Raw genomic sequence first — 17,030 nt, forward strand, 5'->3', positions numbered from 1 at the left:
CTTTGTATAAATATGCTTACATCTATTCGAGTTCAATCTATTGAGAAGAAATATATAGTCATCTAAAACTCAACATACAGTCTTCATCAATAAGTCAATATGATATATCAAGCTCTACATCACGTAATACATTTAACATACCCTGACACAGATCTGCGATGAACTATGAATTTCTTTAATGTTTGAAAGTTATGAACACTGATGGCGTTCATGAACAAATGTTGTCTGTATAAACGTTAAATTACGCCCATTTGTATATTTGACTTTTTCAGGATCCAGAGTCGGTGTGAACTTGCAGATAGAACTCAACCAGATGATTGTTAATTCAATTAAAATGGTAAAAATAAAACTTATCTGCATTGTGTGTAAATTTTATTTTTAAGATATCATTATAAATGGAAATGTAGAAGTGACCTCTGTATTTTTTTCAAAATCTTCCAATGTTCAACAGGTGAAGCAGCAAGGATGAAATTGTTGAACATTTAATATATATCAAGAGGTGACACTGGAATGCGATGGCTCAAATCATGTCAGTAACGAAGCCATGACTTTTAGGCTACAATGTAATGACACCATCAGGGAATTACGGTCCACCAGCAGTGGTACCCAACCAGTAAAAATAACAATTCTTAAATCAGGGCGTACTTATCGCTTTCATGTCTTTGTCTTCATCAGTAAGACTCATATGCCAATGTTTTAAGCTCGAAATGTATAACATATAAATGTTAGGAGCTACACATGACCAATAGTGACCTTAAATAAATAGCCAAATCTATTGAAAAGTAAAATCACAAAAAAAAAGATCCCCGAGGAAAATTCAAAACGAAAAGTCTCTAATCAAATTGCAAAATCAAAAGCTCAAACACTTCAAACGAATTGATAACAACTTTGATATTCCTAACTTGGTACAGGCATTTTCTGGTATAAAAAATGTGAATTAAACCTGATTTTATAGCTTGCTAAACATCTCACTTGTATGGCAGTTCCATAAATTCCATTTTAATGACAACGATGTTTGAACAGAACAAACAGACATAATAGGTAAAAATGTTAAAAATAGGAGTGTAGCGGTCAAAGTTGTGTTTTAATCTTAATCACTACTAAAAAAACAAACAAAGAAGCACAAAAAGGCATATAGACAAAGCACATTAAGCAAAAAATGAAAGACAAGAATACAAACATTTACAATAGCACAATTACACAGTGACGGGATGTATAAGTACAGATCCATCTCATATGTAAAAGGGAAACACAAACCGACACAAAGACAAAGCACATTAGTAAAAATGTAATTTACCGGAGGAAAGTTGTAACTTTTTTTCTGAATAATTTCTTATTTAACGAGATGAGATTTTTTAAATCCGTCAACTTTCATAAACTTTTATAAACTTTCAAATTTACAATCAGAACATTATCTTTTTTTTTTAATTTTTTATTGATCTTTTTGGTGTTCAAACTACAGTGCATATATATATTGTTACAAGACAGAAGTGAATGGCATGATGTTTATGGCATTGTTATACTATTGACATTATGCAAATAAGACATAGTAAAAATTTATTAAGTTAGTGGTGTGAATACTCAGTATATGATACGTCTTAAGAAAACTTTGGAATACATTATACTGTAACCATATTAAAAAATAAATTTAATTAATTAAATAGCTTTCATAAATCCCCCCGTCTGTTGACAAATGACTAGTATTTGTCTTTAGAAATATATAAATATTCTAATATCTCCAGACGTCTTTTCAAAAATTTGAGAAAAGCTTGCACAGATATAAACAGTCCGTCTAATTGTGTGTTCTTTACATAATAAATGTAATATTTTGCCTGTAGAATGCAATAATTTAAAACTAAGTTATCAGAATTCAATACACCAAAAATTACACTGTCTTTATTCAAAAATAGTTTTACTCCAAAAACTGAATACCACCAATTTGAAAAATCTCTCCAAAATTGTTTTATTTTTGTACATTCCAGTTGCGGATGCAGGAATTTTCGAAAGGGGGGTGCTAGCCCAGGGCAAAGGGGGGTGCAGGGGGGGTGCAAACATATGTCCCGATTCAAATGCATTGATCGGCCAAAATAAAGGGGGGTGCGGACCCCCGGAACCCCCCCCCCCCCCCCCCTCTGGATCCGCCACTGCATTCAAAAAAATTATGCTCTATAGTTTCTATTTCTTTACAACTGGCACATTCATTAGTTAAGGAAAGTTTATATTTTTCAAGAAGATAATTATGTGAGACTATTCTGTGTAGTAGTTTATATTGAAAAGCTTGTAGTTTGCTTTCTATAGTGCATTTGAAAGCTAATGAATAAATATTTTCCATTGCTCGTCTCTAATTTCTATATTAAAACTTTCTTCCCATCTTTGATGTGAAATAGGAGAAACACTTCCCCGATCGATAAAAAGTGAATATACATCTTTAGCAAATAATTTACTGATTGGCATTTTTTTTATTCTCATGCTCAAAAACGAATCCAAATGAGTTGCTGTTAGGTGACATGTGTTGTTGTAATAACAAATTTTTCCAGTCACGTGGTATATCAAGCTTAATAGATAGAATGTCTACAAAAGTGACATTCAGGTTATATTTTTTTGTTAATAGCGTCATGAGACAAAAATCATCTACAATATCATTGATGAACCTTATGCCTTTCATGTACCAAGATCCGTAAAAAATACTCTTTTGATCAATTTTGATAAACGGATTGAACCAAATAAATTCTTTTCTAACATGAAATGCATTTAACGGGATGAAAATACCCTTGAAACGTTTCCAAGCAGATAACACTTCTATATAAAAAAGAGGTGCTTTTAAATTCAAAAACTCAAATTCACATCTGCTCATAAACAAGTCTTCTAAATCAAAAAGGGAGAAAAATGCTTTGGAAACATGTTTCCATTTGGAGTCATGTTCTGACAGAAATCTTTTTACCCACATAATACGAAAGGATAACAGCTGTACTTCAAAATTTGGAGCTTTCAGTCCCCCCTCGCTAGGAGACTTTTGAATAACTTCCGATTTGACTTTCGGAGTACTACCATTCCATAAATAACTATTAATATCACGTATTATTTTAATGACATAAGATTTTGGTACATGTGTTGATGAAATGACATAAATAAGCTACGATATTGCAAGTGATTTAAGCAATTTTACCGATCAAGGAAAGGTTTCTGATCCTCAATAATTTAATTATTGATTCCATTTTTTCTATGCATGTATCTAAATTAGAACAAACCATTTCTTTAAAAGCATTAAATTTTAAACCTAAGGTTTTAAAACCATCTGTCCATTTAATAGGAAGGAAACCTTCTTTGTTAAATTTATTTCTTCCAATCCATGTTGCTTCGGTTTTAGAAAAATTTACTTTTAATCCTGAACACTTCTCAAAATCGTTAAAGGAATCCAATAAAATTTGCGCGGAAAATACATCTTTCAAAAAACAAGTGGTATCATCAGCTAACTGTGAAATTTTGATTTCAGTATCCCCAATTTTTGTACCAGATATCTGATTGTTCCTACGAATACTTGTTGCCAGCAGTTCAACGGCCAAAATAAATAAAAAAGGAGACAAAGGACACCCTTGTGGAACACCTCTCTCAATTGTGAATGGACTAAAACTAAATCCATTATTAACGACAAGACTAGATATATTTGAGTATAAAGTTAAGACCCATTTCCGGAAATCGCTACCAAAATTAAAACAGACCAATGCTTTTTGAATAAATTTCCATTCTAGCGTATCAAACGCCTTTTCGAAATCGACCAGTAATATAAGCCCTGGATAATTCTTTAAAGTAGTAAACAATATAATATCAGCAATGAGTCGTAGATTTTCACCAATGTATCTACCAGCCACAGATCCCGTTTGGTACGGATCTATAAGCTTTGGAAGAAATAATTTCATTCTTTGCGCAATAACTTTGGCTAATAATTTATAATCAAAATGTAAGATAGAAAGGGGACGCCAGTTCGACAAGAGTGTTCTATCTTTATCTTTCTTTGGAATAAGAGTAAGAATACCCCGTCTTTGGTCTATTGAGAGGGTTCCGGTTTCGAAGGAATATTCATAGCTTTCTAACACATATTTTTTTTTATATCAATCCAGAAAAACTTGTTAAACTCAGCAGTAAGCCCGTCTGTACCAGGGCTTTTATTATTTTTAAATGTTTTTAAAACTTTAACGCACTCAGATTCTGAAATATCTGCATCGCATATATCCTTTTCCAGATCTGTAAGCTTAGGAATAAAATTTAAGTCAAAAAAATTAGAATCACCTGAATATTTATCAGGGTCTTCTTTAGATGCGTACAAATATTCATAGAAATGTCTCTCTTCGTTTAGAATTTTTTCTTGTGACACAATTTCAATGTCGTTTACAACTAATTTGTTTATACATTTATTTTTATAATTGCGTTTTTCTAATGATAAGAAATCAGAACATTATCGATGAGAATTCTTACTTAAGGCAAGCCCATGGCATGTTTCGGGAATAAACTTATTTCATCAACTCTTAGCTCTATGAACGCATTAACAAAACAATGTAAAAAAAATACTTGCCTCTTTTAAACTATGATATGTTAAAGACAATTTTTTATTCGTGAAGAAAGGTGTAAGATACCAAAGGGATATTCAAAATTTTGGAGTTCTGTTAATTTTCTAGGATTGTGTAAATATAAGGATCTGTTGTAGAGTTGTTACTTTTTTAGACGTACACATCTAATAACTATTATTGTCTGTGACTGAATAATATGATTCGTTCCGATAGATAATTTAGCTAATCTTCAATCAACTCCATGGTGTAATCTCGATATCCCAATAGTATAAATTTGAATCCCGGTGACAGAAGAACAAAAATATGCTTACACAAATTTGCCGAATTAACATTATTAAGTTAAAATTTATACTAATTGTCAATATAAGATGTGTTTCAGCCGTGTGTCACATTAACAAATAATCAAATGGATGGATGTGTCGAAAAATTGTCAATTGTTTAGAACCCCCTTTAGACGTACTTGAAAATCTTTAAAATGATTATTTCTGTGATTGTATCTTACGATCCTTTTCGACAGAAAAATTTGTTTATCTGCAATCAATTTAAACTCCGTGCCTAATATATTATGTACTGTGTAACAACTCTATAGATTTTACTAGCCAGGAAAGATAATACTAGGCCACCGAAAGCTAAATTATTAGTTTAGGCTATGTCACCGAGTGGTCTAGTGCGCTGGGCACAGTGCAGGCATTGTGTTCTCGTCGGTATCCCAATTTTTGTGATTTTACTTTTTACATGTTTGAATGCCAGCAAGTGATGAACACCAAATTTCTTCTGCAAATTTGAAGATTCAACATTGTTGGGTTGATATTTAGATTTAATATGAATATAAGATGTGTTTTAATCAGCATATCACCTTCACTGGTGGTCCAATGGTTGAATCAGTCGAAAAATTGTCACTTGTTTAGACGTACTTCTCAAATTATTATTTGTGTGACTTTATATTTCACGATCATTTACGATACATAATTTAGCTAATCTGCAATGCATTTTATCTGCATGCCTCATATTAGGAAAAGGTGATACACGGCTGCAAACACATTATAATAACCCTAAATATCAGCACAACAATGTAAAATCTGAAAAATTCCGGTAGTACAGTTGTGTTCTTCACTCGCCGTTCTTAAATATATATTTCAATATTGGTATGATTTAATCTAATTAGACTGATATATGATTCATTCAACATCACAAGCATATACTGATGAAGGATATATGTTATCCTTATAATTACATTAATAGTTCATTTTTTTGTTATTGGTGTTGTTGTGTACACTTTTTAGGCGTATATATTATAAAATATCCCACGCAAACACATACATGTATTAGGTCGTTAAACACTTCGATCAGCCAAACAAATATAAAAACAGAAGGGAATTTGGTGTTTAAAAAAGAAAAAAATACCGATGGCGATGCATAAGGAAGTACACTTATTATTGGCCCCATTGCTCTCTATGTTAAATTCCTCAATTTCAAGCAGGCACAGCTCTTTTGTTTAAAAGTTCAAATAACATGACAATCATTGCATGTCAAAGCTACATTTTATGGTGTCATATACTGAAAAAGTCAACATACCTTTAATGGCATATAAGAAAGAACTGGTTCCCGGAACTTCGGATATACTAAAGCTGGTACTTCAGATATATAAAACAGGGAAAAGTGTACCCTCTTTTTAAAATTTGATGCAGTTTTTTAAATATTCAAAATTGTAAGTCAAAAGATGTTCTACAATGATAATATTCATTCATCTTACAAATACATAAATATTATACATATTTTGTAATTTACACTATCGCGTAGAACTATTTTGTGTTAAGTATGTACTACTTTCTGGTATGTGCTTTCTGGCCGGACCGAATTAGTTGTGTTACATCTTAACATTTCTCAAAATCTCCTTAATATCGACTACAGAAAACTTTTAGAACAAATCTGTGAAATAATACACGTGCTTCTACAGAAAGCTTTAAACAAATGCAACTTTAAACTATGAATACTGCGAAAAAAATCATCTGAAAAATATATATATTAGTAACTGTTTTTATCATTTAAGAATTGAATGCTTCTTTTTGTAAATTCATTGGGGTGTAAAAGCGTTGACCGAAGTACATTTTGTATGAAGCGCGGAAGCGCTTCATTCTAAAAATGTGCGCACGGTCAACGCTTTTACAACCCTATGAAGTTACGAAAAGAAGAATTCAATACTTATAATTACATTTTTTAGTTATGATCATAAAAACACGAATTTTATAATTGTTTTATTTAATTCACCTGTGCACTTTATTGTGGGACCATGTGTTATCATGAACGGAAAGTTTTATTGAGTAATACAATTGCTTAAGGAATAACACGTGATGTGCAGTTAGCCAATCAGAATAAAGTATTATAATGAAACCTACATCCAATGTAATTATAAAAGTATAAATGTGTAGTTCTTCATATTTAAGATTACACTGTCATTCGGTGTTTCTGTTGTTTCGTTGTTTTCCTCTTATGGTTGATGTGTTTCCCTCGGTTATATGATTTAACCCGGATTTGTTTTCTCTCAATCGAGTAATGACTTTCGAACAGCGGTATACTACTGTTGCCTTTATTTATTATGTTATCTATTTTATTTTATAAAGAATATAGAGATGACTTACTTCATGAAGCTTCGATGGCAGGATGACAGATTCATTAGATCTGATAGTATAGATCCAGAAAACAACTACATCACATTGTACGGAACAGATTCGGACTGGACTAAACTATGGTTACCAGATATTTTTATGGTCAATGAAATACCAGCAGGTATTTTCGATGTTGTGCCAACTGATTTTATACGAATTTATGAGAATGGTACACTCACGATATCAAGAAGGTACGTAATGTGTAACGGAGACAAATAAATAGGTTTACGCTACAGTTTTTTGCAACTTTCATTTTGATTAATTATAACTACCCGAGTTAACAACGATTGACACAGAAACTATTTTAAACCTTTATAGAAATTATTGTTGTTAAATGATGCCGTTCACATGAGTGAACTAGAAGCTCCTAGGAGGCTGTGTCGCTCACCTGATATTTACATACGATGCATGAATTAATGCAACCATTATACTTTTGCTTTAGATTCAGAGATAAAAAGTCAAAAACTGCATTTTCCGCTATGTTCTATTTTTAGCCATGTCTGCCATGTTGGTCGGCAGGCAGTGTCATCAGAAACATTTTTTTAAACTAGACACCTTAATGCTGAGTGTGGCCAATTTTGGTTAAATTGGTCTCAGTTGTTTCAGGTGAAGACTTGTAAAAGATTACAAAAATATACGAAAAATTGTTAAATTTGATTTAAAGAGCAATAACTCCTTAAGGAATCAATTGACCATTTTGTTCATGATGATCTATTTGTAGATCTTACTTTGCTAAATAAAGGCAACAGTAGTATACCGCTGTTCAAAATTCATAAATCCAGGGACAAAAAACAAAATCGGGGTAACAAACTAAAACCGAGGGAAACGCATTAAATATAAGAGGAGAACAACGACATAACACCGAAACGTAACACACACAGAAATGGACCAAGCATCAGACAAAACACCACGAGAATAACAAATATAACATGAAAACCAAATACATGAATTTGGGATAGGCAAGTACCGTGCCACGTCTGATATCAATATCTCAAAAATAAGAGAAAACACAAACGACTCAACGTTAAAATGCAACACACACAGAAACGAACAATAATATAACAATGGCCATCTTCCTGACTTGGTACAGGACACTTTTAAAGGGGAATAAAAGTGGTGGGTTGAACCTGGTTTTGTGGTATGCCAAACCTCGCACTTTAATGGCAAAGTTAAATATAACATTGAAATGACAACATAATATTACAGGACTACAATACAAATAAATAGGAGAACATATTAGACAAAGAAAAACATGATTAACATGCTAAACATTATTGCTCTGAACAGTTTATTTGTATCTATAATAATATTCAAGAAAAAACACCAAAACTGCAAAATTTCCTTAAAATTACCAACTCAGGGACAGCAACCCAACAACTGGTTGTCAAATTTGTCTGAAATTTTAGGACAGACAGATCTTGACCTGATTAACAGTTTTAACCAATTTCAGATTTGCTCTAAATGCTTTGATTTAAGAGATATCAGCGAAAATCTACATTTGACCCCAATGTTCTGTTTAAAATAAAAGTTTCTACTGACCGAAAGTAAAAATCAAAAGGCAGCTTGTTTGTCGATAGCATTACTGAATTTGATTAGAACTTTTGAACAATTTATATATAGATATAAGAAGATGTGGTATGAGTGCCAATGAGACAACTCTCCAAGCAACAGCAAGCTATAAAGGGCCCCAAAAATTACTAGTGTTGAACCATTCAAACAGGAAACCCAACGGTCAAATCTATATAAAAAAAACGAAAAACGGGAAACAATTATGAACTACACCAAAAAACGACAACTACTGAACATCAGATATTCCTGACTTAGGACAGGTGCACACAATTGCAGCGGGTTTAAACGTTTAAATGGTAACAAACCTTCACCCTTATTTGAAACAATAGTGTATGCATAAATCTAAATGAATAATATTCAACATTAATTCAATTTTCTCTGCCCACATTACTTTTTGATTAGAGTCTATTTGACGTTAAAAAAATTCTCGAGAATCGATGTGACGCTGTATTCATTTACATATTTTTGTTAAAGGGATATAATTTTAATTCGTTATATTAACGTAAAAATGAAGTTTTTTCTTGCAAACCAAACTTTATTATTGTATCTTTTTGTTGGGTTTTGTAAAATAAAATGAGTTCATCCTAGATAAACTCAAATTTATTTACGCCAGACATGCGTTTCGTCTGCAAAAGATGCATAAGAGATGTCTTTGATTACTGATAACTGTTTTAATCGTGCAATGGTGTTGTCTATTGACAACTCTCCATCCAAGTTACAATTTATAAAAGTAAACCATTATAGGTCAAGGTACGGCCTTCTGTCTTAATTTGTTTTTTGGTGGATGAAGACCTATGGTGCCGACTTTAAAATCATTGAACCTCCGTAGGCCGCATCTGTTTCTGTGCATTACAATTTCATAACAACTTCCAATTCTTGACACCGATTTTTACACATGATTAAGCATCTGAATCTTTTAATTTGTAAATTAGGATTGATAAACAATCACTATCGCAAATATGTACACTTTTATTTATGTAAATTAGATTTCATCTCATCTACATGAACGTTGTTTGTTTACTTGTAACTGGATGTTTTTAATGTAAATATTTGTAGTACGCATGCGTAAATTTGGTATCGGGTCGACTCGCCCTGTTTACATGTTCGCCCTTGGTCTGTTCGTCCTGAGTTCTTTCGACCATATAATGCGTTCGCCCTGTGTTCATTCTCTTCACTCTTATCAAGGACGTTTTATAATACGTCCTTGCATTTATTAAAAAATATAAATATTAAGGGCGGTATCGTTAAAAAAAACTCTAAAACACGATTTAGTGAAAATCATCTGTTCCTTATTTTGTTCCCAAGGTAAAACAATCGTGTTCAGCCAATCAAATTCTGTGTTTCTCATGATCAAAGAAATAAGCCAATCAAAAACGTTTTCTCTGAAGATTATTCTAACATGCTAAATTTTGAACTTTGTTGTTTTCATCTAGTTGTAAAATCGTGTACATGGCACTGTCGCAGGTGATTTTTTATCTGCAAAGATGGTTCTTACACAGCTTAAGGATAAAAGCATGGCTGATTGACAAAATTCAATGATGCAGTACTACCATAAAGATAATACTGAATAGTAGTTTTTTCACTAATTTATTGACATAATGCGTTATTTTTGTATTCAATTAAATCATTTAAGGCACAATGTACTATTCTTTTATTCACAAAGACCAACAAACAGGTTGTGTTGGGACCCCCCCCCCCCCTGTTTTTCCAATTATGAGTGGTGTCCCTTAAATGAAGGACTGTCCCTAAAACAAGGGGTCATATTTTATTGTTGAAAAAAAAAAAAAAAATTGTTAAGATTTTTAACTCAAAAGTGGGAAAATTCATTAAATTTGGAACAACTTTTCTAAATGAGGGGTCAAATTAATAAAGGAGATATAAGTTTAGAAACATCACAAAATTCTTTTGACATGTTTTGACCATTTAATATTTGATAGATGCATAGTTCTTGGGGAAAGTTTCATCAAATAATATGAATATAAAGATGCTCATTTTTTACAGTGGGTTGTTATGTTCTTCCAATGAGGGTTACCCCTCATTTGGAGTGTTGTTCCCAACCTGTAAAAGTCCATCTTTGTGCATAATTCAAAATTTGAAATTTCAACAAGCATCATATATTCTAACACAAGAAAATAAACCCTGGTCTGCTAGCTACATGTTCATCTTTTCTACTGATTTAATAACTAGAATCATGCAAACAGACTTAAGAAAAAGGCAAGTAAGCTCATCATACAAATATGACACTTTTTCTAGACAATCAAGATCGTGCAAAATACTTTGCTAAAAATTGTAACCTTTAAAATTGTTGTCGTGCACTAACTAAAAAACCCCATTGGAATTTTCAAAAGTTGTCAGGTATGTAACAAGTCTTACTATTTTTATGCCCCATATATGGGCATTATGTTTTCTGGTCTGTCAGTCCGTCCTGCTTCATGTTAAAGTTTATGGTCGAGGTAGTTTTTGATGAAGTTGAAATCCAATCAACTTGAAATTAGAACATATGTGTTCCTTATGATATATATGATCTTTCTAATTTTACTGCCAAATTAAAGATTTTACCTAATTTTCACGGTCCATTGAACATAGAAATGATTGTACGGATAGGAAATCCATGTACTTATGACACATTCTTGTTTGAAGAAACAAAATACGTCATAACGATAATGGAACAAAGCAGGCTGGGTTATTGGGGCTGCGTTTCTGGTAATTCAAGTGACCTTTTATTCACATTCTTCCACCTCAGAGCTATCAGCTCTTTGATTTTTCTTTTGTGATAATCCAATTTTTTAACATTTATCTTTTTAGACACGTTGCTTTATTCTATTGTTCGATTCGATTGTTTAAAGTCCCAATGACAGACGAGATATGTCCTATACAGTTCCAAAGCAGTAAGTTCGTTAAAATAATACATGCTTGTAATTATGTATTTTGTTTTCTAGTTTTTTTTTTATCATACAGCAAGTTTTATAAAATAGCAGATAATGGAAGATTCTTTTTTGTTAACAAAAGAAAACTATAAATCTGATTTAGACATCAAACTATTTTTTGCTATTCTTATAGGAGAACCGAAACTTAATAATCGAAAAGCCACCTACAAAATCAAGACAAAATACAAATAACGTAGTAAATTGCTTTTTTGTTGTTTTTTTTTGTACAAAACACAACGTAAAAAAACAAGACTGACTATCAAAACTTCGAACGAAAATTGGAGGTAATATTAGTTGCTCTGAAAGGATAAGAACACCATGCTTCATATATGGCATCTGTCGTGTTGTCAATGGCAAATTAAAGTTGTTGTGAAGTTAGTATTTTATTTCAACAGGAAATTTACTTTAATCTTACAGTTGTCATTTATTGAGAAGGTATGTTTATGAAAGAGAAATATTCTGTTTGACAAGTTGCAGTTCCTTATCATGGTTTCTTTGATAGAGAGTTGGTGCTTACAAAAGAGATTGTAAACAAAGGGAACAAATGAGGTCATCCCTTCGACAAAAATTACGGATGATTTTATGACACGTTAGTTGGCCGTTATGGAATATTTATTTCAGTTTTAATTTTTAATTTTACCAAAGACATTCATTCTGACACTTAACGTTTGATTCTCTTAATATATGAACCACGAAATATCAATCTGAAAACGATTGCTGTATGTGGGGTTATATCGTTACTATTTTCTAGATGATCCGTGTTGACATTCTTTTCAAAGTAGAACTGTCTGTATCCGTTTTTTTATTTAGGGTTTGATTTTTCGACATCGCATTATAAACAGCTGGTGACTAGCTATGTATGTGATTAAAAGAAAATGTGGGGAGAGGTCAAGGAACAGTGATACAGGTATTATAATCAACGCATAGTACATAGGAGCAGAAATATCCCATTTTTGTGTTATATGCAGTTGTGAAAACCTTTCTTTTGCATAAAAATGGAAACATTAATACTTTTAAAATAATGCAATTTGAATGTGTACATTTTTATATCGAAATGTATAAATGTAAATGAGAAATCATATACAAAGGTTTTTAATTATACATTTCAGATTCTTATACAGTGGACGAAATGGAGTTATTTTGGTTTGAAGGCATTTCCATCGTTTACTCCGATGACTTCTTCTCAATGAATTCTAAAGTAACAAGAACAGAGACTTCAAAATGTTCTGGTGGAGCCTCAATGGCTAAAGGTTAATTTTAATGATATAAAAATGTATTATCACTGTCTTTGTTTTTTGAGAGCATGGTTACTTTTTTATCTTTCAATGTGAAATATACAGCCATTTACAAAAGAATGTTGATACGTAATCTTTATTTCCAAACCATTCTTTTTCAACTGATTTTTATAGTTCGTTCTTTTGTTTTACTGTTATACCACTGTCCCAGGTTAGGGGGAGGGTTGGGATCCCGCTAACATGTTTAACCCCGCCACATTATTTATGTATGTGCCTGTCCCAAGTCAGGAGCCTGTAATTCAGTGGTTGTCGTTTGTTTATGTGTTACATATTTGTTTTTCGTTCTTTTTTTTTTACATAAATAAGGCCGTTAGTTTTCTCGTTTGAATTGTTTTACATTGTCTTATCGGGGCCTTTTATAGCTGACTATGCGGTATGGGCTTTGCTCATTGTTGAAGGCCGTACGATGACCTATAGTTGTTAATGTTTTTGGTCTTTTGTGGATAGTTGTCTCATTGGCAATCATACCACATCTTCTTTTTTATATTTATATTATTATTATGATGCTTGTTGTTTTTCTTTTTACTTTTGTAATATTAAATTGTGGCAACAGTTAGATTTCCGATGTTCAAATTTGGTAAAATCAAATGTATCATGCATGATCAATAATAAATCCTGAGGTATTCTTATGAACTCCAAAAGTATCGATACCGGTTGTGTCGACATGATAGGGTTTCCTGATATGAACATTTAGTCAAAATGGAATAGTGCTCAATCGGTAGATTTATTGACCAGATGATTACGCTGTCACTTAAGAATCCAAATCTATCAATTAAGATACCAGTTATTCTTATGAAACGAATTATGACTACATCAGAGATCAGCGCTTACAATATAAATACGAACTTTGTTATCAATCCTCCGCTAATTATCCGTTTCTTTTATAGAGAGAAGACCTTGTTTGAAGCTGGAACTAAACATTCATCAGGTGTATAAAGGATTTGTTCTTCAAGTGTACCTACCTGGAGGTGCAATAGTTATAATGTTATGGTTAGGTTTCTTTATTCACTGGAACGAGGTTTCAGCTCGAGTCCGCGTAGTAGCGATCGGATTTACAGCAATGATCACACAAATGGTGGGAGTAATGATCGTTTTCCCTGACACAGTACAATTAGAACCATTATTGGTGTGGAATATATTTTGTTTATGCATGAATCTTCTAGCTTTTATAGAGTTCATTGTAGTTCATAATATGTATATCACACGTGAACGGTGGAAAAAACAAAATAAAGAAATAAAAGTAAGCAGACTTAGAATCACTCAAATCCAACCAGTAAACGACGATACTGAAGATGCTAAAGCTCAGACAAAGAGATCACCGTACTGCATTACCCCATACAGAATGGATAAAATATGTATGGTTCTCTTCATTTTAATTTTTATTATATTCAATGTTGTTTATTGGAGCACATTCATGTTGGTTTGAAAACTGGACTATAAGTCGGTCCTTAAGAACAACTGAATTAAACCATTTTATATTCTTTTCTTGAAAACATTAATATATGTATGATTGTAATTAAAAAGATGCATTGATCAATAATGGCTATTATAGATTGTTATTTGGATGGAGAGTTGTCTCATTGGCACTCATACCACATCTGCCTATGTCTATGTTATGAAAGTCCATGCAATTTGTTAAGGTGTTGTTAGTTAATATATCTATTTCGTTCAAAAATCTAATTTCAAAGTATAGTAGAAAATAATTGATATGACTGTTATATTTGTTTATCATCAGTGTGTTGGTCATCGTCTAATAAATTGAATAGCTGTCTGAACTCTGAATTTGTTATGGATAGTTGACATTTTGACGTAATGATTTTTTAATAATAGAAAAACAAAAAACAAATAATTAGTTTTTTAAGTATTGTGAGTCACTTGAAAAAAAAAGTAGTAGCAAAGTGAAGTTGGTGACAATAACTAGTTTTAAATTATAAACGGTGTGTTATAAAAATGCATGTTATATCAACGAACAATATATATGTGCAACTTCAGCAAGCAAGATTTTTAGAAGATTTCAATATATTTTCTAAGAAGATCTGAGGTACAGACAATGTTGACTAGTACCCCAGAATTGCTATTGTAAATAGTTACCAAAGGTACCAGGAAAATAATTTGACAAGCCATACGCGCGTTTCGTCTACATAATTCTCATCAGTGACGCTCAGATCCAATAGTTATAGAGCCAAACAAGTACAATGTTGAAAAGCTTTGAAGCCCAAAATTCAAAAAGGTTATGCCAAATACGGCTAAGGTAATCTATTCCTAGGATAAGAAAATCCTTAGTTTTTTGACAAATTTAAAGTTTTGTAACAGGAAATTTACAAAAATGACCATATAATTGATATGCATGTCAACATACCCTCGGGGACGAAACGTCCTCCATGCAGCAGTGTCATCGACCCAGTGCTGTGGATAGTTATCAAATGTACCAGGATTATAATTTAATACGCCAGACGCGCATTATGTCAGATTTGAGAGTACTTGCAGTTAACTGACAGCTAAATTATCAATCCGTACCCATCTAACATCCAATGGATTTCGTGTAAAGACGTCATAAACAGTCAGAGAAAAACATGACCTTGTGTAATGAATTTTTTATCAGTTGTTAGTGGCTTTGAACTAGCTGTCAGATAACTGCGAGTACTCTCAGATCTGTTCCTAGTGTCTTTTTGTTGTTGGGATGTCAAAGTACCCGGCCACGTCCACTGATGAGTCAAGCCTTATTCAACTGATTTTTATAGTTCGTTCTTATGTTTTACTGTTATACCACTGTCACAGGTTAGGGAGAGGGTTGGGATCCCACTAACATGTTAAACCCCGCCACATTATGTATGTATGTGCCTGTCCTAAGTCACGAGCCTGTAACTCAGTGGTTGTCGTTTGTTTATGTGTTACATATTTGTTTTTCGTTCATTTTTTGGTACATAAATAAGGCCTTTTATAGGTGACTATGTCGTATGGGCTATTCATTGTTGAAGGTCGTACGGTGACCTATAGTTGTTAATTACTGTGTCATTTTAGTCTCTTGTGGATAGTTGTCTCACTGGCAATCATACCACATCTTCTTTTTTATATTGTCGGTTTATATTCGACTTATGATTCTTTATTGTCTCTTTATATTTGGTATAGTCTGCCTCTTGTGCACTAGTATTTGACCATTAACGTGAAGAGAATTTCGGTTGACGTCAAAGGAATAACAACCAACTAGGCAATTTGTACAAAATATACATATTTTTTTTATGTCAAAGAAATTTCTTGATATTCCTTAACGTACATACAGAAGAAGAAGAATACTTAACAACATAATTATTTTCATTCACCTGTGTATAATATGGCGTAAATTTGCAAAGTTGATTTTTTCTGAAATTTTTAAGCATTTTACAGCAGTATAATACTTGTATCTTACTTTGCCATCCCTTATATTTATTAACTTTGTATTTACATTGTATCATAGTTCAAATTTATTCGTTCAGTGTGTGTTCATTTGTGTTACTACGTTTTTTGATTGAGTTAAGCCATTCCAATTGGTATTTTATAGTGTGTCTTTCTATGTTGTGATGTTACACTATTGTTTCAGATAAAGGAGAAGGTTTGGTACCATAAAAACGTTTAATCCCGCTGCAATTGTTTGCACCTGTCCTAGGTCAAGAATATGATCAGTAGTTGTCGTTTGTTGATGTGGTTCATAAGTGTTTTTCGTTTCTTGTTTTTATATTGATTAACACTAAGAAAAAACCCGACGATATTTTAGGGTGCGTCAGAAAGGTGAGCAGATTTTGCCCGGTTAAAAAAACAGGTATAGGATCAGATTGAAATGAATTATAGTTAGACCGGGAAAAACCTCCTCCATCGGATTATCGAATGGGCGTTCCTTTATTTTTAAAGGAGACATCAACCTGGCCACATTGAATCATGTGTTAGATATCTTCCTTGTAAGCAACAGCATTTTATAGGGATAGGAAATTAATACTCTGGATTATTGCATCAACTGGCAGATATAGTGGTATT

At 32.4% G+C, this 17,030-nt stretch overlaps 1 protein-coding gene across 1 annotated transcript; it reads left to right on the forward strand.

Moving 5' to 3' along the window:
• The first annotated feature begins 277 nt into the window (after window positions 1-277).
• Window positions 278-14,741, forward strand: LOC139517933 (glutamate-gated chloride channel-like). The gene is made up of 5 exons (XM_071309486.1): window positions 278-337; window positions 7,187-7,422; window positions 11,606-11,688; window positions 12,837-12,977; window positions 13,910-14,741. The coding sequence occupies exons 1-5, from the start codon at window positions 314-316 to the stop codon at window positions 14,446-14,448; spliced, it is 1,023 nt and encodes a 340-aa protein (XP_071165587.1). The 5' UTR covers window positions 278-313; the 3' UTR covers window positions 14,449-14,741.
• The last annotated feature ends 2,289 nt before the right edge of the window (window positions 14,742-17,030 follow it).

The sequence above is a fragment of the Mytilus edulis genome, chromosome 3 (assembly GCF_963676685.1).
Source record: "Mytilus edulis chromosome 3, xbMytEdul2.2, whole genome shotgun sequence".
Lineage (NCBI taxonomy): Eukaryota > Metazoa > Mollusca > Bivalvia > Mytilida > Mytilidae > Mytilus > Mytilus edulis.

Coding starts and splice junctions, on each gene's coding strand:
- LOC139517933 (XM_071309486.1), top strand. CDS start 314: ATGATTGTTAATTCAATTAAAATG. Junction 7,423..11,605: donor ACACTCACGATATCAAGAAG/GTACGTAATGTG, acceptor TTATCTTTTTAG/ACACGTTGCTTTATTCTATT. Junction 11,689..12,836: donor TCCTATACAGTTCCAAAGCA/GTAAGTTCGTTA, acceptor TATACATTTCAG/ATTCTTATACAGTGGACGAA.